The 19,258-nt window shown below is 60.7% G+C and overlaps 3 protein-coding genes across 3 annotated transcripts; 2 read left to right on the top strand and 1 right to left on the bottom strand.

The window, feature by feature from the left end:
- Window positions 1–728: 728 nt before the first annotated feature.
- DCTN6 (dynactin subunit 6) lies at window positions 729–3,898 on the bottom strand. Its single transcript, XM_026116363.2, has 7 exons — window positions 3,744–3,898; window positions 3,574–3,638; window positions 3,368–3,473; window positions 2,503–2,591; window positions 2,250–2,297; window positions 1,324–1,466; window positions 729–1,166 (listed from the first exon to the last, which is right to left on the bottom strand). Exons 1-7 carry the CDS (start codon window positions 3,872–3,874, stop codon window positions 1,068–1,070), a joined length of 681 nt encoding a protein of 226 aa, XP_025972148.2. The 5' UTR covers window positions 3,875–3,898; the 3' UTR covers window positions 729–1,067.
- A 7-nt stretch (window positions 3,899–3,905) lies between these two features.
- On the top strand, window positions 3,906–10,313 carry LOC112993043 (uncharacterized). The gene is made up of 13 exons (XM_064510277.1): window positions 3,906–3,999; window positions 4,948–5,040; window positions 5,503–5,572; window positions 5,685–5,797; window positions 6,245–6,311; window positions 6,869–6,976; window positions 7,529–7,569; window positions 7,881–8,022; window positions 8,240–8,292; window positions 8,751–8,858; window positions 9,183–9,290; window positions 9,493–9,588; window positions 10,082–10,313. The coding sequence occupies exons 6-13, from the start codon at window positions 6,933–6,935 to the stop codon at window positions 10,231–10,233; spliced, it is 744 nt and encodes a 247-aa protein (XP_064366347.1). The 5' UTR covers window positions 3,906–3,999; window positions 4,948–5,040; window positions 5,503–5,572; window positions 5,685–5,797; window positions 6,245–6,311; window positions 6,869–6,932; the 3' UTR covers window positions 10,234–10,313.
- A 129-nt stretch (window positions 10,314–10,442) lies between these two features.
- On the top strand, window positions 10,443–17,489 carry LOC112993034 (uncharacterized). The gene is made up of 10 exons (XM_064510634.1): window positions 10,443–10,463; window positions 10,622–10,744; window positions 11,121–11,197; window positions 11,381–11,508; window positions 11,646–11,741; window positions 12,409–12,646; window positions 12,884–13,434; window positions 13,543–15,240; window positions 16,216–16,368; window positions 16,565–17,489. Exons 1-7 carry the CDS (start codon window positions 10,443–10,445, stop codon window positions 12,912–12,914), a joined length of 714 nt encoding a protein of 237 aa, XP_064366704.1. The 3' UTR covers window positions 12,915–13,434; window positions 13,543–15,240; window positions 16,216–16,368; window positions 16,565–17,489.
- The last annotated feature ends 1,769 nt before the right edge of the window (window positions 17,490–19,258 follow it).

Raw genomic sequence — 19,258 nt, 5'->3', positions numbered from 1 at the left:
CAAGAGCTTTGCTGGGGAAACCTGGCCCAAGCTGGGAAAGATGGATCTGCTCAACCAAGAAAGCCTGCCTGCGAACTCTGTGGGAAGTCCCGTTTGCTTCTGAAGGCGACTTCAAGAACCTCTTTCTTCTCTATTTCCTTTACAAGACTATTCCAGGCTTTCCTTGCCTGTCAGGCAGCACCATGCACGCCAGCTTCTCTAGCTGCATGGCTTAGGCCCTCTCTCAGGGTTTGATGCCACTGACAGGCCCCCCTGGGGAGCTCTGCTGACCCTGCTGCCAGGTGGGGCCCCACAGCCCTCCTGGATTTTGGGGTGTGCAACCTGGGCACACCACAGCTCCCACCCTCCTCACCCTGAGGAGCCAGGCTTTCCTCCAGCCTTCCCCAGCGTGGTCCCATCTCCCTCTGCCGGCTGGCTCAGGAAGGAACAGGCAGCGAAGAAACCACATCTGCATGGCGCAGCTGTCCCCAGAGGGATGGCATAATGCCATGTGATCTACAGGAGCCAGCCACCGTACCCCAAGACACAGCTCCGGACGCTGGGCAGGAACCAGGCCCCTGCTGCAGCTGCCTTACAGCAGGTGAGCAGCTCGCCCAAACAAGGTCGTTTTGCATGGATGGAAGGGGATTTGCCTGATGCCTGCATAGAGAACACTTTTGTTGTTGTGGGACTCCAGGATTACTTTTGCCTGAAAGCTTTGATAAAACAGCACCACTGAAATCATAAAGCAGTGGTCAATACTTTTATTAACAGTATACAGCACACTCCAAAGTGTTACCTAACCCAGAATCTAATCAGAAAGGATTGCAATTCCACTTTGCAAAAATAACCAGTGCTATTTTATTCTCAAAACAAAGCACGTATAATATTAAAGTTAGTGCCAAAGAGACAACAGATCCAAAGCTGTCTTCAGATGCTTAGCAGACTATAAATAAAGGACATGGATAAGCAAGACAATTTTTCCGAAATGAAATGAAGGATGCAGAGACCAGCTGCTTCCAGTGGCCATGTAGTGCTTAAAAGGACAAGACACAATCCCAGTTCAGCAACCAATAGCAGAGCGCTTCTCAGCTCTTAACAGGAGTGGATGTGGCCTTCATGGTCTTCTTCAGATGATGGTAATTTGGCAAAATCTTCATCAGGAAATCCAGCTGCAGTGTTTGGGGCTGGAAAGAAAGACACTGTAAGAATTGAGCTGGAAACAAAGGCACAGGAGCTTACCACATTATGTCAGGCGCAGGCCTCACTGCAGCAAGGAGGGTGATGGAGACCCTTACAGCCCTGCCTGTGGAGACACAGCTCCCTGAGTGGCATGACACCCACCTGTGGCCGCTCAGTCTGCACTCGACGGAGGCAGTCAGCCCCATAGATGACGGTGTTCTCAGGGATCACCTCATAGGTGTTAATGTTACAGCAGGCCCCGATGATGCAGCCGCTTGTCAGAATCACGTTCCGACCAACAAATGCTGCAACAGAGGGAGAGAGATCTCTGCAGGAGCTGAAAAGGGGAGACTGGCAGCCTTACTCAAAGCCACACCCAGCTTTTCAAACTCCTTTCTCTGCCCTACTTCCTTCAGCCTTCACACTTGTTCAATAACCACCTTCTACCCCCAATCCTGTCACATAATTCAATGGCACTACCCTGAAACTCCCCCTGGGAGCCTGGAGCAAAGCTTTACCATGGATACTCCCTGCTGAAGACCTGCCATTCCCACTAGAGGCTTCTGACTTCAGACTAGCTCTGGTCTAATCCCATGGACTGAACAGGGACTGTGAATAAAGCAGCCAAAACACTTCTGGCTTAGTTTTATCTGAAAGGAACCCAAAAGGAATCCAGTCCAGGCCACAGGCTCAAGGACTGCTCTGCGTGCACGGCCAACAGGAACAACCTTGAGACTAAAACTAAAATGCTAGCGTATATGTGCCCATAATGTGGTTAAACCCTGCATCATCAAACACCAAAATCATTAACGGCTCAGTGTCGAGAGAAAGAGACAGCCAAACCCAGCTCCCACCAATGCAGTAACACACGTGGGTTCTGTGGACAAGCAGCTGCAGTGTTAACACATCAAACTTTGTTAAGGTTGCCACCAGGTTCACAAGCATTAGAAACATGACTTTGTGGCTATAACATGCAGTAAGCTGTAGCTCAGGCTCAGCTAAAGACAAAGCAATGTAATCCTTTCCCATTCCCTGTGTCTGCAAGAATGAGTCTTCACGAGGGCAAAGACAACAAGCCTGACACTTACCTTTTGATTCAATTACATTGTTATCTCCCACTTTCATTGCCTGTGAATCTAAAGGTTAAGGTTAAGGAGAAATGTAAAATTCTTAGCTTTTACTTCAAAGAGTAAACCTTGATACTCTGCTTAAACCAACATCTTGCATCTTAAATAGCCCTGGGAAGTTTAAACCCTAATAGAGTCCACACATGCTTCCTTTTGTGCAGGTCTGGAAGCATGGTGCATTAGAAACTCCAATTTCACTGCGTAGCAAGGATACAGCACCCAACTTCAAAAACATTATTGGTGCCAATGACCATTGGTTTTGGTTCCACCTCTTCAGTTTCCGGGGTGATATTTTCTGGATATCTGCATGATGAAAGAATACATTCGAATCTTGACATGAGAAAGACACTGTCCAAAGATACTGCCCTATTCGACAGCTGACTTTCAATTCTGTTACAAAGGCTGAAGTCACGCATATCCTATCCATGCAATCCTTTAGAAGGATATGAACCAGACAAAAAGTAACTAGCTAGGCCAGACTGTCAGGGTTTTCAGACTGCCTGTCCTTGCCCTGGGTCTCATATTCTGATCAGGATTAGAAGGATCTGTCTGTAGGAAAAGGATTCCTAGAGAGAAGATTTCTCCCCCAGACATAGTGCCACACACACATATAAGCACAAAAAGTAACTTTTTTTTTTCAGACTTTTTTAAGTCAACGCCTTGCTCCTTAAATAGCTGTAAACACAGCCTCGCATTTGACAAGACTGTCAGATAAGGGATCTGTTTTAGGAGAACCTTAAATATGAGAAATATAACCATCTCTATCGAGCTAAAACTGCACAGCTCTGCACTAGTGCAGTCAATCTACCCCTGCCTTCTTCAGTAGATGAACTACAGGTTTTGCAAAGGTTCCTCATCGAACAATCCACACAATACCCATCGTGTAAAAAGCCAACCCAGGGACAACACTGGAGATCACAGAAGAAACTTCTCCCCCTACTGCCCAGTTTCGGAGGGATGCTGTTCACAGCAAACCTGCGGGGACAAAGGATTAGCAGCCTGAAGCGACCGCAGCCAATTCAGCCGCGGAACCACCCCCCTCGGGAAGCCCCGCGCCCACCAGGGAACGTTTCACCGACCCATTTATGATAAGCGCCTGCTCTTCTATGAGGTTGCCTTCCCCGATGACGATGGGCCCCGCTTCCGCGATGATCCTGGCCTTGGGGTGGATCACCGTCCGCGGCCCTGCAGGGACAGGTCAGAGTCAGCAGCGCCACGCCGAACCGCCGCGGGGCCGCCCCTGCAGGCGCAGCGCCGCGGCTCTCGGGGCGGCAGGGCGCCTTACCGATGGTCACGTCCCCGCGGATCTCGCTCTCCACGCACACCACGGCCCCCGGCGCGATCTTCACGCTGCGGGGAGACGCGTGTCAGGGGGCGGCGGAAAAGCGCGCGCGGGGAGGGGGGGGAGGCTTGCTGGGCGCGCGCGCGGGGAACCGTTGGGTTGCCAGAACTCACCTCTTCTGCCCCTTCTCCGCCATGACGGCGCTCTGGCCGCTGCCTGCGCAGGCGCTGCGCGGGGACAGCGAGGGAGCGGCGCGCGCATGCGCACGCAGGGGAGAAACAAGGCAGCGTTTCAGTCCGGGCATCTCAGACCATGGCACAACGCGTCCCTGGAGCCGGGTCTCCTCGCGACCTGCGCCCTGGCGAGCCTGGCCTGGGCTTAAAGCAGGCCCGGGGGCCAGTGCAAGGTCTTCACCAGTCAGAGACTTTGGTGCGATCCTGTTTCCCTTCTTGTGCTGCAGTTCTGGAGCAGTGGTGCAGCGGCATAAGCATGTACTTCCGCGAGGGGGAGAAAGGTGCCTTCCCTCGCCTGGGGCCTGCCCAGCTCTGTGCCCACGTTTACCCGCTCTTCTGCTACGTGAGCAGAAAGCGGCGGTGCTGCGAGACTTTTTTTTTTCTCCTTAAATTCAGCTGCAGGGGTATAAAAAAAATGGATTGGGGCCTTGAATTTCCAAATCACAGCCTATTGCTGCTTGGAAACTGTGCGGCTATTCCCCAAAGCAGAGTCTAAATTTGGGCTGCACAACACAGCGTGTCAGGCAGGCCCCGCTCAGGGCAATAGGTGCCATGATGGGTGTCCTCCTGCACGTGGAGGAGCACCGTGAGCACACCTGGGAGCATCTCCTCTGGCTTCTGCACCAATATTGAGAAGTCCAGGACACCTTTGGGGTGACTGTGGTGAGGTGTCATGTGGAGCACGGCACAGCTGTGTGAGTGCTGCAAAGCATTGGGGTGTTAAGAGGAGCCAGGTCCCTTTGAGCAGGAACGGGGGCCTGAGGCTTCCCGGGCTCTTGCCAGAAGAAACCAGGAGGGCCAGGAGGGAGTGGTGAGTGGCTGGGGCGAGCGGCTCAGGAGGGGAGGCCACGCCGCCTCCCAGGGCTGGGGGTGTGTGAGGAGCTCAGCCCTCACATCCAGGGCCGTGTCCAGCCCCTGTGACGGGGAGAGGTGTGAGGGGGGCGGCGTGCTGGGAAAGGCCGTCCTGGCAGGGCTGTGAGGAGGAGAGAGACCTCCTGGCGCCACTCTGCAGGAAGGACAAGCCAGAAGCTGGGGTTTCCCTGCAAGTGGGTTCAGGCCATGGTGTCTCCCAGTGATGCTGGTTTCTTGCTTCCTGGGTGGCTCGCAGTGACAGCCCCCCTCTCCCTTTCATGTTCCTTTGCAGAGTCTCAGCTATTTCCTGGAGGTCTTGGTGAGCGTTCAGACCTTCATGCCCCGGGCCAAGCTTCTGGTCATCAGCAGTGTTGTGCACCTGCAGGTAAGGCCTTATGCCTTGGGGCTGGCAGAGTGGGTTCCCATGGAGGGGACAGAGCTGCCAGTTGGCAGGACCAGGCATCCCTTTGCCAGGAGCCACCTGAAGGCCAGGGCCGTACAGGGGCTGTGAGCCATGGCCCATGTTGGCACCTTGAGGCTGCTGGGGACCTGGATGGGCTGTTTCGCACCGGCCCAGGGGACAGCCCGGTTCATGGGGCAGTTCCCCTCTGGGCTGAGTTATGGGAGGGCTCTAGAGCGTAAGACCCACCAGGAGCCTTTGAATGTTGCTCAGCTTTGGCTCCTGGGCAGCCTTGGCTGCTGCAAAGCTCTGCATATGCCCAGCTCTGGTTTTGGCTGTGGGTCCGTGCCCAGAGCTGCCTGTGAGATGAGAGCTGACAGTGCAGTTTCTTTTCCATCCCTCTCCATGCTGATCCAGCTTTCTCCAAAATGCACCTTGTTCCCACAGCTCTGTGATGAGATCAAGCCACCCAGCCCAGAGCACAGCACAGAGCTGTGCTACTGCACCATGCTGCAGGGTAAGGAGAGGGGACCCAGCACCTCACCGTCATGTGCTGGCAGCTCTCTCAGAAATCTGCCCATGTGGGAAGACACTGGTTGCTAATGCGGAGCATGATTTCTTTCCTGCAGCCCAAATTTGTCCAGAAGAGATGATCGTGTTCCTGCAGTCTGAGTTAGCAGTGGGCGTGAGGCCGGTCATGTGGCAGCCATGGATTTGCTGCAAGCTCTGGTCTGCTCTGATGGTCAGTAACAGGGGTTGGAGCTGCGAGGCCAGGGTGTGGGCTGTTGGGGAGAAGCAGGAAGGGGCAGAAAGCACAGCATGAACACCCAAAATGAGCCGCAAAGAGCAGGTCACCCGCAGAGCAGCCCCCCCACAGCAGGGTTCACTGGGCAGTTGGATGTGGCGACACGCTGGGGTGATGCTCTGAGCTCCATGCCAGGGGCAGGCACAGGAGCTGCTTGTGCCCAGGGTGAGTCTCTAGGTCTCTGCATTACCATCACGTTTGGTCCCTGTAAAATAGCCATGTCCGTAGAAATATAGTCCCTGTGGGATGCTGATGCTTCCTCTGAACTCGCAACCTGGCCCTGCTTTTCTGTCCTGCTTGCATACGAAAAGCTGGGGAGCTGTGACAAATCCCTCTAGAAATGGGGGCTTGGCCTCAGCGCACACCTCTTCTTGTCTCTTGCAGCCCCTCAGATCGAGGGAGAAGCTGCCCCTGGCTGTGATGGCTGTGCAGTCTGTGTGCTGTGGCCCAGGTGAGCTGGTTTGGGCAGGGCCAGTGCTGCCGTGGGGGCAGAGCAACCCTATCCCTGAGACAGAGCATGGTGAGTCCATACCAGTAGGCAAAGGCAGGACCTGGGGCCAGAGCCCAGTGGCGGCTGTGGAGTGAGGGCTGCTGCTGAGCCCTCATCGTCTTGGCCTGGCCGGAAGGGTTGCAGTGCTTTGAAAGCAGCTCCCCTGGGGTTTTGAGCCAGGGTTGTAACTGCAGCCTCCCTGGCAGCTGAGGAGGGCAATTCTTCATTTCATTGGGGAGCTGCTGCGCTCCAGTGCCCCAAGCTGCTTTGCATGGGACCTGATGGGGCACCTCTTCAGTGAGTTCAGCAGGGCCTTGGGCAGACTGGTAAGGGCAGAGTGTGATGCTGGGGCTGTGTCCTGTGCCCCAGCTGTGCCGCACTGCCATGGGCGTCCCTAACTGCAGGGAGCCTGGTGCAGCAGGGCAACCAGTGCTGCAGTGGGAGTAGCCTCCCCATCGCCATCCACCGTGGGATCTGGGAAGGGGCAGTGGCAGGTGTTTCCCACCTCTGTCTTGCAGGTGACAGGAAACCTTTGTGCTGAGGAAGCCCAGGAAGAAAAGGCTGTTCAGTGCCTGCGTGCCCATGTCCTGGGCACGCTGGACCTCTCTGCCAGAGGGGTGGCCAAAGTAAGTTGTCCTCTGCCTGTCGCTGCTTCTTGCCTGGGGATGCTTTTCCTGCCCATGGCCCGAACCTCTCTCCTGACACATTGCAGAGCGTGTGCAGCTCCTGGAGGCACACCCGTCCTTTCAGACTGCGAGCTCCATGAGCAGAGGAGTAAGCCAGGGTGGGGAGCAGAAAGTCCATGTGTGCTGTGTAGGGCTCGGTGGGCGTGGGGACATGCGCGACCCCTGTCTGCTGCCAGCCCCACGCAGGAGGCCCGGGGCAGTGCAGGGCAGAGCAGTACCCATTGCTGGGCGCAAGGGCTCTGCCCCGCTTGCCCCTTCCCCGGCAGAGCTACCTGGCGCTGCTGCGCCCAGCTCTTGCTGGGGCCCAGGGGCTGGTTCCTGCCGTGCTGGGGCTGCCTTCAGCGGCGGCTGTTCAGCGCGGGAGCCCGGCAGGGACTGTGCGGAGGTGGCACGGCCGGGGTCCCCTTCAGCCCTGCGCGAGGGCGTGGGACATGGGGCGGGCAGGGCCCGGTGGGGCTGGGCATCTCACGCAGCCTTTCTTTCTGCCCACAGCCGCTCTGCCAGCTCCCCAGGCCCTGCAGGCTCGCCTGCTGGTGAGTAGTGGGGCCCCAAGGGAAGAGCTTTTGTGGCCAGGGCGAGGGGAGAGGCTGGGAGAGATGGTGCCAAGGCCGGTGCCGGGTGCCCTGGGAGGAGGCAGGAGCGTGTTGGAGGGTGCCTGAGCCTCCCCTACCCGTCAGGGGCTCCTGCTCCTCCTGAGGAACAGCAGCACCTGGGCGAAGCTGTCGGCTGTCTGCTGCCAGCCGAGGCAGTGCCCACCTCCCTTCCCTCCCTGCCTGCCTGTCTGTGGGGGCAGCTGTGGCTCTTGGGGCAGGTGCAAACCCATTTCTCTCCTGCTCTGGCCTAGGTGGTGGTGGTGGCTCTGTGCGTGGGTGGTGGCTGTGGAGCTGCGGCCCTGCAGCTGCTGCAGGAGCTCCCCGGCACGATCCACGGAGCCGTGGGGGCGAAGTGGGCCGCAGACATCCCCCTGCTGCTGCAGCACCTGGCAGGTAAAGTGCTGGCGGGAGGGAGAGGCTGGGGGCGGAGGGGGCAGCAAAATGCCCTCAGCTCCCCAGCCTGGCAGCAGGGAACGGTGCCGGGTTTGCGGGCGCTTGTCAGCCAGGTGGCCTGAGGCTTTGGGGCATCAGACTGCAAAGGAGACACCCGGGCTCTGCCGTGGTGCTCGCTGGGATAACAGCGAGGGCTTTGCTTCCTCGGGCTTTGCAGGAACAACAGCGAGCTCCCTGGACGTGGCCGAGTGGGAGAGCCTTCTGCTGAAGGTACAGCATCCCTGTGGGGGCCCCAGCTGGATGGGCAAAAGGGGGAGTAGGAAAAGTGGTGGGAGGAACCTGGGAGCTGGGCTCCCTGTTTAGCCACCGAGCGGTGCAGGCACGTCCCGAGCCCCCGGCGCCTGCCCCAGCTGTGGGTGCTGCCCGCTCAGAGGAGCTGCTCTGGGCACGTGGGGCACAGCTGAGCACAAACGCAGCCGAAGGCTGGGGCAGAGGCCTCCAGCGTGGCCCCATGCCATGGCACTGCCTGCTTCTGGCCTGTGCGGAGCCCGGGGGCCTCAAGTGGCGCATTAGGGGAAGAGCAAGAGGCAGGTTGCAAGAGGGGCAGGTGGAGAGGCAGGCTATTGTGAGGGGGAGCTCTGCCTGGCAGTCTCCGGGGCCTTTTGGATGTGCAGACAGCTCTGGCAAAGGACTAGGGAGCATTTGCTTCATCTCCCGCTCTGCCCTAGTTCCTGCAAACCTCTCTGGAGCTCATTGCGAGCGAGGCCTGGACCGTGGGCCTGAGCCAGGAGCTGAGCCGGCAGCTGGGCAGCTCTCCCCGCCTGTCCTGGGAGAAGGTTTGTTCCCTGCGTGGCGTGGCTGTGGCTCGCGTGCCCCGAGGGCTGCGGCGGCAGAGCCCTGGGACACTCAGGTCAGGGCGAGGGCTGGTAGTGCTGCTCTGCTCCATGGGCTGGTTTCCCTGCTGCCTGCTCTCTTTCCCCAAAAAGGCACTTCTCTCTGTGCTGGGCTGGCAGCAGGGCTGGGCTGGCAGCCAGCTGCTGTTGGGGCTGGTGCCGCAGATGTCTGAGCAGGTCCTGACACGGTGGGGTCTTCTGTGGCCTGGCCCTCTCCTGCCAGGCCGGGCTGTCACTGCAGCTCAGGCTCAGCCTGTTCTCTTGCAGTGGTTCCTGTGCAGGGCTCTCTGGCAGCTTGTCAGCGTCTCAGCCACGTGCAAGAGCAGATAGTGAAATATCTAAGAGAGAAACTACCTGGAGCTGTGGGTGGCACAGGTGACATTTCCTCACGATGCTCTGCTTTCCTGAGTGTCCCCTGCCTGTCCCTGGGGCAGAGGGGCTCTGCATGCCCTGTTCCAGCCCTTGCTGGTTTTCTGTTCGCTGCCGTTTCCCTCGGGAAAGGTCCTGCTTGACCGGTGGAGCTGGCCAGGACTGGGCGCTGGGGCCAGAGCAACTCTGTGTTTCTGCTGTGTTGCAGGGAATCACTTCTGTTTTGTCCCGCTGTGCCGAGAGCCATTTCAAGCTGGCCTTGTCCTTGGTCGAGGAGTTCGCAGAGACTTTTCAACAGCAGAAGGTAAAGGGCCCAGGGTGTCGTTGTTTGTTTTCCTTCTGGCCTCTTTTTACTTCTGCCCCAGTGGCAGCCTAGTCGTGGGTGCTGCATTTCATTTGCACCTCTGGTAAGAACTCCCTGAACCCTGCACTTGGAAGGGGATGTTCCAGGGCTGGGGCTTGTGGGATTTTTGGGCAGGACAGGGTTGGCACCTGATGGGTCAGAGCTCCCCAACTGAGGCAGCTGCAGTGCTCGCTTGCCTGCCACTGTGTTGGTGAAGCCCCAGCAGTGGGGGCGAGGGAGGCTCTGCCCTTTGCTGGTGCGAGTGCCTCAGCTGCGGGGTGGGTGCTGGCTGCTGGCCCCAAGCTCATGGGAGCTCAGGCAGCGCCATGGAGAGCTGCCGGGAGGTGCCCGGGGAGCTGAGGCGCTGGTCGGATGAGGGGCAGCTCCCACCCCAGGAGTGCACGGAGTCCTGGGCACAGTGGGGCCTTGGGCTGACGTCTTGGTGCTTCTCCAGCAAACTGCCAGCAGAGCGATGTGGTGAGGACCCACGTTGCTCACGCTGTGCTTGTGGTGATCTACGGCGGCATGGTGCTGCATGCCCCCAGAGAGCAGCTCCTCACCCGTGTCAAGAGAGACGTCGTGGGGAACATCCTGTGGCTCTACTGAGAGGGCTGCCAGGTAGGCACTCGGGGTGCAGGCCAGAGCCAGCCGGGTGCCGCCAGCTCCGGCCTCTCCTCAGCCTTCTCGTGCAGACATTTCCTGTTGCAGCCATGCCAGTGCTGCTTGCCCTGCTCCTCTGGGCTGGGGTCTGCAGGGTCTTTCCAGCTGGCAGCTGGGGAAGCTGCCTCCCTCCCAGTGGGAGGCTCCTTCCCTGGATGGGAGAGGAGGTTTCCTTGGTGGGGTGCAGGTGCCGAGCTGGGGTCTGCTGGGCTTCCTGGAGGAGGCAGTCTCCTCCTTGTGCTGTGCTTGGAGGCAGATTCCCCCTGGCCCTGCTGCTCTTTCTACCCTCAGCCCTTCAAAGAGCTCCCAGTGTGTTTTTCTCCCCTGGGATCAGCACACAAAGCTGAAGCTCTCCCTGGCACAGAGTGTCACTGAGATCAGCCTTGCCATCCAGGCTGTGGCTGCTGGCTCCAGGTTTGAGCTCTGCAGCAAGCGGGAGCTGCTGCAGACCCTGCTGGTGAGTGCCCAGAGCTAGGGCCATCGTGCAGGGGAGCTTTGGGCTCTGCCATGGGGCAGGTTTGCCCAGAGACAAAATGGTCTCTTGGGGCCGTGTGCAAGCTCCCGAGCATCCTGAGCTGCTTCCCCAGCTGGCAGGGCGCTTGGGGGCTTTGGTGGCACTTGGGGCCATGGTGGAAGATCACAGTGCGTCCAGCCACCAGGGAGCTGCCACCCCCCTGCCAAAGGTCCTATGAGTCCTTTGTGGGAGCCATGGGGGTGGTGGGGCCAGTGCCTGCGGGGTCTGGCAGAAGAGCCCATGGCTGGGATGGGCAGGAGGGCTCTCCCGCACCCCTGCCCCGCTGCCCACTTTGCACGTGTTTCTCTGTGACTTGCAGGAGGTGATTCAGGAGGAGCCCCGGGAGTCCCTGGTGTGCCCCCCGCCCTGGGCCCTTGTGGCCATGCAGCAGTTGAGGTAGGGTCTGTCCCCAGGGCTGTGGGAGTCGCTGCGTGTCCCAGCGCAGCTGGCTGGTCTGGCTGGGGCTGCAGGTGTTGCATTTGAGGCTGTTGATCGGGACAAAGCCAGTCATCCTTTGACTTGCTCTGGAGAGTGCTAGTAAGCCCCCTTTCTGTCTTCTCTCCTTTTTCCTCCTGGCAGCAAGCTGCAGCCCCGTCTGAGCAGGGAGGAAAACTGCAGCCTCCTGGCTCAGTGCTGCCAGGGCATCATGTGCCTTCGTCACCTGGAGCAGATGGAAGAGGAAGGGGAGATGGTGGCGGCTGCTCCACGTGCGTGGGTACCCACCGGCCCTTCTTGGCTGCCGCTTGGTGGGGACCCAGCTCTGGGCGACCTGCACTCTGGCAGCCACTGGCTGTGCTGGCATCTCTGTAGAGTGCCCAGCCTCAGTTCTCCTTTCTGGTGTCAGGATGCGCATGCGCCATCCCTGCAAGTGCTGGGCCAGCTCATAGCAGCTCTTCTCCAGACAGAGTCGGTCCCTGCCTGCTTCGAGGACATGGTGCAGGTGAGTGTCCTCGGGGTGGCAGGGAAAGTGTTGCTGCTGCCAGAGTGGGGCAGAGCCATGGGGATTCCACCTGCGAGGCTGGTCCAAGGAGGGGAGCTTCCCTGTAACTAGGTGCAACACCCCAAATTGGCAGAGAGTGAAATGGTCCTCGTTTCAGGCCCCCTTGCCCAAACTTTGCATCCAAGCTTTTCCCATTGGCAGCAGCTTCCTTGCAGGCAGCTTGCAGTGTCCTGCAGAGTCCCTAGATGAGCCAGAGCTTCTCCCCAGCCGCAGCTGTGAGCGAGGGGTGCTGCACAACTCAATCCTACCCGTGGTGAGCGCCTGGAGCAGGGAGGTCCCCATGGCGATGGCTCGCCTTGACTCGTGTGTGCAAGCAGGAGAGGGCCCTGCAAGTGTGCATCCAGCTGCTGGGTGCCTATGAAGAGGGACGTGAGCATAGGGTGAGCAGGGACCCCATGTTCCCCGGCCCCCTCCCCACTGGCTGCCACCCTGACAGGGAGTACTGCCCAGGTGAGCGCTGGGTTTTGGGTCTTCCGGTGCTGCAGGGTGGCCCCTCGTTTGCCCTGCCATTTGGCCACGGCTCAGGGGGTGGCATGGCTGGGCTGGGAGAGGGCAAGCGGCCACAGGGTCTGCCAGTGACCTTTTTGCCTGCCTCTCACTCCTACAGCAAGACTGTGCCTGAAAGCAGTTCAGGTCTCTGGCGAGTGGAAAGATGCCCATGGTGAGATGGTTCCACCCGACACCCCTCGACAGCCCCGTCCTTCCCAGCCCTGCTGTCTCCACAGCCCTGGTCTCTCCCAAGTGCCCCAGCCCCAGGGGACTTTTAGGGCCTCTGACAAGCGATGTGCTGGCTGGATCCTCCCAGAGGGCAGTGACCTGCCTGGGCAGCCTGCTCCAAACAGGAGGTGAGGAGAGTGGTGCAGGGCCCTTCCCTGCTGCTGTCTGAGGGCAGGATGTCACCCCCGATGCCAGGGACCATCCCCCTCTGCAGCTGGCCCCTCGCCTGGCTAGCAAACCTGCTGCACCGTGTTCAGAGGTCCCTGGCTTTGTCATGGCCTTCATTGCCCTCTCTTGGGCCCTCTTTTATTCGCACACGGGGCCAGAGTTTGGCTCCCCACGAACGTGACTCCACTTTCTCCTAGCTCCAACCGAGACTACAGAAGCGGCAACTGAAGACATTGGGTACCTGCGTGAGAGGCTGAATGCTGATGATGCCGAGTCTCTGCTGTCGACCTCCATTGTCATCGCAAGGGAAACTGGCCCCCAAAAAGCGGGGTGGGGGCCCGGTGCCAGGCTCCTGCCCATTTCCCTGCTCCCTCCAGGGTCTCACGCCCTTCCCCGAGTGAGCTGTCGCACAGGGACATGTGGGCATAAGCATGGAGCAGGAGGCTGGAGACATCGGTCCTTTTGGCCCATGGTGAAAGGAGGAGATGCTGGGCGGGGGGGAGTGTGCACATGCGTGTGCTGTTGTCAGGACATGAGTTTTGCGTCTGAGCAACCTGTGACGTGGTCTCTTCCGTTTCTGATTTCTCCTCAGACTGTTTGCAGATATTTCCCCTGAGGCCAGGCCACAGACTTCATGAACACCACTGTGGAGAGCTTGCTGTGTGCCAGGCCCGTGTGCATGTGAGCTGCTGGGTGGTGGATGCTCATGTTTCTGGGGGAGTGTGGAGAGCAAATACTCCAGGAGGAGGTAAGAGAGGCATTTTGTCTGTTTTCTGTTGTTGGCTGTTAGGCCTGAAGAAGGACAAGAAAAGCACACACCAAGCTATTCTTTCTCACCTGTTCTTTCTCCTTTCAGGTACCTGGCACCACTCTCACCAACAGCTGTTACTCGACAGCCTCCTCTGGAAGTGCCTGCCCACGGACGGGTCTGTGCACTTCCCCTTCCTTCTGCAGTCAGACTCAGCCCCAGGGCGCACCTGCATGGGGGGTCCCAGTCAGAAGCAGGTGGTTTTTCCCCAGGAAGGGTTGAGCGTTGCAGGACTGTGGGCTAGTGTCCCTGTCCTGACCTGCCATTGCCAGCCCCGATGCAGGCGAGGGGAGCGTTTGGCCTCTCGTGAGGGCATCGCAGGTACCCAGGGATGTGGGCTCACGGGTGAGCATCTGTTCCCTTGCAGTGACATGGTGGAGCCCTGGAGGAGCCTGGGGAGAAGTGCCCTGGGTGCCATTTGCTGGTGTGCTTAACAAAATAATTAAGGGCAGCTGGAAAGAGCAGCCACAGGAGTGACTGCTGTGCTCAGGAGTTGGGCAGCAGCCAGGCTGCCCTGGAGCCTCGCACGGTACGGTCAGCAATGGAGGCATTTTGTGATGCTTCGCGTCTCCTTTCCAACTTGTGCTTCAGTGCGAGGGAGTTCCGTGACCTTCGCAAGCGCCCGTGAAGCCTTGTGGAGTGCTCTGCCAGGGCGGTGGCAGTGTTGGCAGTGGCAGTGTTAGCGGTGTGGGGAGCTGGGAGAGTTTGCTGCTCCTGTGCCACAAGGCTGTCACTGAAGTGAGAATTGGGAGACAGTAGAAGCTCCCCAGGCTGATGGGGGGACCTGGATGGTGGGAAAAGCCCTTGTTTTACCAGGTGGTTCTTGGTTGAATTTCTCTGCAGATCATCTAGGCTGTCTCTGAGGTGGTGTTGGTGCTGCACAGCGCAACGCTGGTCCAGCGCCTGCTTCCCTGTCTGCTTCTCAGCCTCCTGGGGCAGGTCAGGGAGATGCTGGGGGAGGAGCTGGCGCTGTCCCCCGGGGGAGCTGGGGAGTGCCGACACACCAGGCAGGTGAAGAGCGCCAGGGGCTAGTTTTCTGTTAGCTTGAGACTTGAAGAGTGTGGAGTGTCATTTCAGGGGTACTTTGCCTCTCCCTTGGTGCAGTTTAGGATGAGTGAATGAATACCTCCCAAAGTGGCTGAGCTGTTTTAGCTCTGCTAAAGACAAATCTTCCCCTGAAGTTCTGCGACTGGAGATTTCTCTTGGCCCTTGTCACTGGTGCTGCTGGGGAGGGAAAGTGAAGGGGTGTTTGCCTCTTTGCCAGGCACCCCCGAGCCTGGCTGGGACATGCACCTGAGCTTGGTCAGCTGCGGCAGAGCTCCTGGGGGCCCTGGGCCTGAATGCAGATTCCTGCCAGGAGGTGCCACCCCACGCGGGCCTGTGTTCGAGGCCTCCCCCAGCACCCTGCAGCTCTGCTCTTAGCAGCTGCCCGGCCCTGCAGCTGGAGCCGGGCCGGCCCAGAGGGAAAGCCCTGCTGCAGGGGAGCCTGTTGGGGGCTGTAGGGCTTCCTGATGCTGGAGCCCCAGGATGCAGCTATTGCTGCGCCTTGCCTGGTGTGAATCACGTCCTGATGCTAGCGGCCATGTGGCTTTATTGCAGCTGATGAAGGACCGAATGGTGGAGGAGAGCAAGCTCCTGAAGCCCCTCTTGGAGGCCTTAGTAGAAAGATCTTGTGACCTTGTGAGCACTGTGTGGCAAGTGGCCATGAGGGGCGTGGGCAACATGGCCAGTGGAGCACCTGCGAAGGTGAGATGGCCGTTCCTGTGCTCTGAGCACAGCCCAAACTCGAAAGCTGCTGGGAGAGAGCTACCCAGGGCTTCAGGGCTTTCAGGGGAAATCGCGTGCAGATTGGGGCTCCCTCAGCTGGGGTTTGCTCTGGACTTGCTCTAGCAAGTGCAGCCCTTGGTGCAGTGGTGAAGAGCAGCGGTGAGAGGCAAGAATAGCGAGCAGCTTGTGCGCCAGTCACTTTGCAGCTGTGGAGGCACAGGGTGGCTGTGGTGGAGAACATGACCAGTGTGGAGGTGGCTGTGGAGAGCGTGCTGGTGCTGGCAAAGGTGCTGGGGGAGCTGATGGTGAGGGCCATGGGCTCCGCCTTTAAAGACATCACCATGTCCACCCAGGTGTTCTTGGGGGCAGTAGGTGAAGCTGCTCGTTCTCCTGTTCATCTGAGAGGTGTGGGGGGGCTGAGGCCTGTCCAGCTCATGGGGGGTCAGGGCAGACATGTATGTTTTGAAGAAGAGGGAAGGTTTCTCAGCATGGTTGAAAGCTGCCGTTTGCAACTCTGTTTTGGGGTGGCTGGCCCAAGACAGGAGCCTGGAGGTGTGAGGGAGGCGAAGGTGCCAAGGGGCTCCCAGCCTGGGAGCTCAGGAGCACCTGAGCGCCAAGGCTTTTGGCTCTGTGTGCCACCAGAAAGGCTGCTGCAGTGCCACGAGGCTGAAAAGCAGTACCTGATGCACGGGAGTCAAACCGGGAGGGAGGGTTGGCGGGGTGGTCGGGAGGGATCTAGGCAGGGCAAGCTCATTCCCGAATCCTGCTTCTAAAACGTGATTTCCAAGCAAACTGCGGTCAGACACATGGATTTGTTGACCCTGGGGGTGTGGAAGAGCAGGTGAGAGCTGTCCCAGAGCCTCTGTCCTCTGCAGGCAGCTCCCTGCTGGGGCCAAGCAGTTTGTAAGAGGTGCCCTTATTAGCAGCCTGCCAGATAGGCTTTCTTGGTTGCAGGAGGAAGAGGTGCTGTGCTACTCAGCCTTTGCCCGCTACGGCACCCTGGCCTCCTCTGCCTTGGGGAAGAGGTCCTTTTTCAGCAGAGAGGTGGAGGAAGTGTTTCCCAGCCCTGTGCTGCATCTCCGGGATGTGGCCCCGGCCATCTGCAAGGTAAAAGCCCCCAGAGCTCCTTGCAGAGCTGCAGAAAGCCCTGCGGCGCTGGCAGAGACACGGTGCCACTCCTGCCCACGTGGGCCTGCCGGCATCTCTGCAGGCCCTCGCTGACACTGCCACAGCAAGGTTTCTCCCTTGGCACCCTGGGCAGGTGAGCAGTGTCCCCGTGACAGGGCCTGATGCTTTTTTCCAGGCATGCAAGGTTGCTCTGCATCAGTACTCCCTGTTTTGGGGGTCGAAGAGGGCGCAGCAGCGTGTAACCGTGAGTGCCGGGCTGAGCATGGCCAAGCTGCAGGACGAGGTCTGCAATCACCTAGTGAGTGAGCTCTGCGCCAGGGCTGTGTCTATGCAGCCGGCTGCCCCCATGGCATGCCACATGGGTGCCTGGCTGTGGGTGGGTGGAAGGGCATTTGCAGCTGGAGACAAGATCCTGTGTCCCTGCTTTGCCCTATGCCTGAGACTGCCCCGTGCTGCTGGAGAGGCTCCTGAGCACGACCCAGAGCTGCTGCACGGGGAGCTGCTGGGCACCGCAGGCGGCAGCCGTCACCATCCTGGATGAGAGGCAGCTCTGGGCTCTCGCACTGCTCCCAGCTGCAGCCCCCGGGTTGGGGTCTGGGGCTGGCTGTGCCACCCCTCTGTGTGCAGCTGCATCCAAACCCACAGCACGGGCTGGGGTCAGGGTCTGGGTTTGGGGCTGTGCCCTGATGGCTGCGTTTCCCCACGTGCCAGGTGTCCTCCTGGACACAGCGCTGGCCAAGTGGCTGCAGCAGTGGGACCTGGCATTCCTGTTGGGAGGTAGGTGAGGTGACTGAGCTCCCACCCTGAGGGCTGAGGAGGCATCTGGAGGCCCCGCAGGCAGGTGCTGCTAGCCAGCAGGATGTGGGGAGGGAGGACTCGCGTGGCCTCCAGGCTCCTGGCCAGGGAAGCTGCCTCCAGCCAGGCACTGAGGGGCGCTGGGGATGGTGGTGAAAACGGCGGCCGAGCGCCTGCAGTTCTTCCCTGCAGTGTCATTGCAACTTGGCAGGGCTGGCAGTGCACTGAGGCCCCCTGTGTGGGGGGTCCTGACAGCCTGCTGCAGGAGGGCAATAAAGCTCTGTCCATGCAGGGATGGTGCCGCACGTGTGTAGGCTCTGTGCGAGTCTCGCCCCTGCCAATCCCAGGACAAGGCCTTGGTGCTCCCTTGCCCTGCCTAGGGCCACGGCCAGAGGGAGCAGGGACATGGGAGAGCAGAGAGACAGGGGTGAGGGGGGAGGCCCTGGGGGTGGTGATGGGGCCTTGGGGCTACTGGGTGGTGCCAGGGGCCAGCAAGGATGTGGGGGGGCACACGGGGATGTGCCTGGGGGCACAGGGGACACTGGGGTGATGGGGTGGGACTAGGGCTGAGAGAGGACTGGGGTCCCCAGGAGGCACTGGGAGGCATCCGGGGTTGAGCGGGGCCCCGGGGGCGGAGCCGCTCTCTGGGGGCGGGGTCAGGAGCACAGGAAGGGCCCGGGAAAGGGGTTCCGGGGCGGGGCGGGCAGCCCTGGCCTGGCCTGGCCCGGCCCGGCCCGGCCCGGCCCAGTCGCGCCCCGCCCCGCCCCAGGGCGCATGCGTCGGCTGTCGCGGGCGGAGAGGGCTGTTTGGCCCCTCGCGGCCGCCGTCAGTCCCCTCCTGCTCTCCGTTCCGTCGCGGCGGCCCGGGCGCTCGGGGCTGGGAGGGCGGCGGCGGCCCCGGGTGAGGAACGGCGGGGCTCGGCCACGGGGCCGCGCCGGGTGGGGGGAGCCGAGGCTGCGAGCGCGGCCAGGGAGCGGGGCCGGGGCTGCAGGGCTGCGGCAGGCGGGGCCGGGCCTGCCCCGCGGGGCTCCGGGGCCTGGTGCGTTGCCGCTGGGCCGGGCCAGGCCGGAGAATAAAACCCGAAGCCGCCCTAGGCTGCCGTGCACTGGGGCCGGGCCTTCCCTGTGGGGCCACCCCGGCCCAGTTCCCAAGCACGGCCTTGGCTGGGGCTGCGACTGCTGCCCCAAGCCCTGCACATGGGCTGGAGGTGCCGAAAATAGGGCGAGGTCGCACTCATGGCTGAATGTCCCCTCTCTGCACGTGAGCTCGGGGCTGCCCCAGCGACACCCCTCTGCCCCGGGGACAGTGGCTGGTTCCCAAACGTGATGCTCCTGCAGGGGCCCTGCACCATAGCAGTGCCAGCCTGCAGGTCAGGAGCCGGCAGCTTTAGCTTGCCGTGGGGCCTTGGCTCAAGCAGCAGCTCCAGTGCGGCCGCGGCTCCTTAGCTCTGTCCGGCTCGGTCTCTCCTGGCCGCTCCATTGTGGCTACAGCTCCTCCGGCTCTTGTTCGGCTCCGTCCGCCTGTCCTGGCCTTGTGGTTCTCAGCTCCTGCGGGAGAGCAGGGGTGTCCCGGGAGTGCTCGCACTCTATCTGGCTCTTTATCAGGCCTGGCTGGGGGCTCCTGCACAGTGCCCCGAGGGGCCCCGGGCCCTGCTGCCGCCAGCCTGGGGGTGTCACGGGGGTCCCGGGGCACGGGGGCGGCAGGGGAGGCCCCGCGGCTCCCCCAGCCCGGCGCTCTCAGTGGCTGCGGCTGCTGGACCTCCGCCCCCCACTCGCTGCCCCTCGGACAGTCCCGGACCGCCCTGCTGAGAACCTCGGTGTCCCCAGGTCCCCTCCCGGCAGGCTCGGCGCCCCATCCCACTCCCTAGGTACCTGCTGCTGCTCCTCCTGCTTCTGCCGCTGCTGGTTCTGGTGCCGCCCGGCCCGGGGCCGCCGCGCAGCTGCCGCCTCTCAGCGTCGGCAGCGCTGCTCGCCCGCGCACGGCGGCGGCGCCTGGCGGCCGCGGGGGGCGCTGCAGGACTCGGGTGGGGGTCACCGCGGGTCAGGATCTGCACGGGGACCCCCTGCCCGGGGCA

The sequence above is a fragment of the Dromaius novaehollandiae genome, chromosome 4 (assembly GCF_036370855.1).
Source record: "Dromaius novaehollandiae isolate bDroNov1 chromosome 4, bDroNov1.hap1, whole genome shotgun sequence".
Lineage (NCBI taxonomy): Eukaryota > Metazoa > Chordata > Aves > Casuariiformes > Dromaiidae > Dromaius > Dromaius novaehollandiae.
Note: the sequence above shows the minus strand (reverse complement) of the source record. Positions and strands in the feature narration are given on the sequence as shown.

Coding starts and splice junctions, on each gene's coding strand:
- DCTN6 (XM_026116363.2), bottom strand. CDS start 3,874: ATGCCCGGACTGAAACGCTGCCTTGTTTCTCCCCTGCGTGCGCATGCG. Junction 3,639..3,743: donor GCGGAGAAGGGGCAGAAGAG/GTGAGTTCTGGC, acceptor GTCTCCCCGCAG/CGTGAAGATCGCGCCGGGGG. Junction 1,167..1,323: donor TGCAGACTGAGCGGCCACAG/GTGGGTGTCATG, acceptor CTTTCTTTCCAG/CCCCAAACACTGCAGCTGGA.
- LOC112993043 (XM_064510277.1), top strand. CDS start 6,933: ATGTCCTGGGCACGCTGGACCTCTCTGCCAGAGGGGTGGCCAAA. Junction 7,570..7,880: donor CCCTGCAGGCTCGCCTGCTG/GTGAGTAGTGGG, acceptor GCTCTGGCCTAG/GTGGTGGTGGTGGCTCTGTG. Junction 8,023..8,239: donor GCTGCTGCAGCACCTGGCAG/GTAAAGTGCTGG, acceptor CGGGCTTTGCAG/GAACAACAGCGAGCTCCCTG.
- LOC112993034 (XM_064510634.1), top strand. CDS start 10,443: ATGGGAGAGGAGGTTTCCTTG. Junction 11,509..11,645: donor GATGGTGGCGGCTGCTCCAC/GTGCGTGGGTAC, acceptor TTCTGGTGTCAG/GATGCGCATGCGCCATCCCT. Junction 11,742..12,408: donor GCTTCGAGGACATGGTGCAG/GTGAGTGTCCTC, acceptor TCACTCCTACAG/CAAGACTGTGCCTGAAAGCA.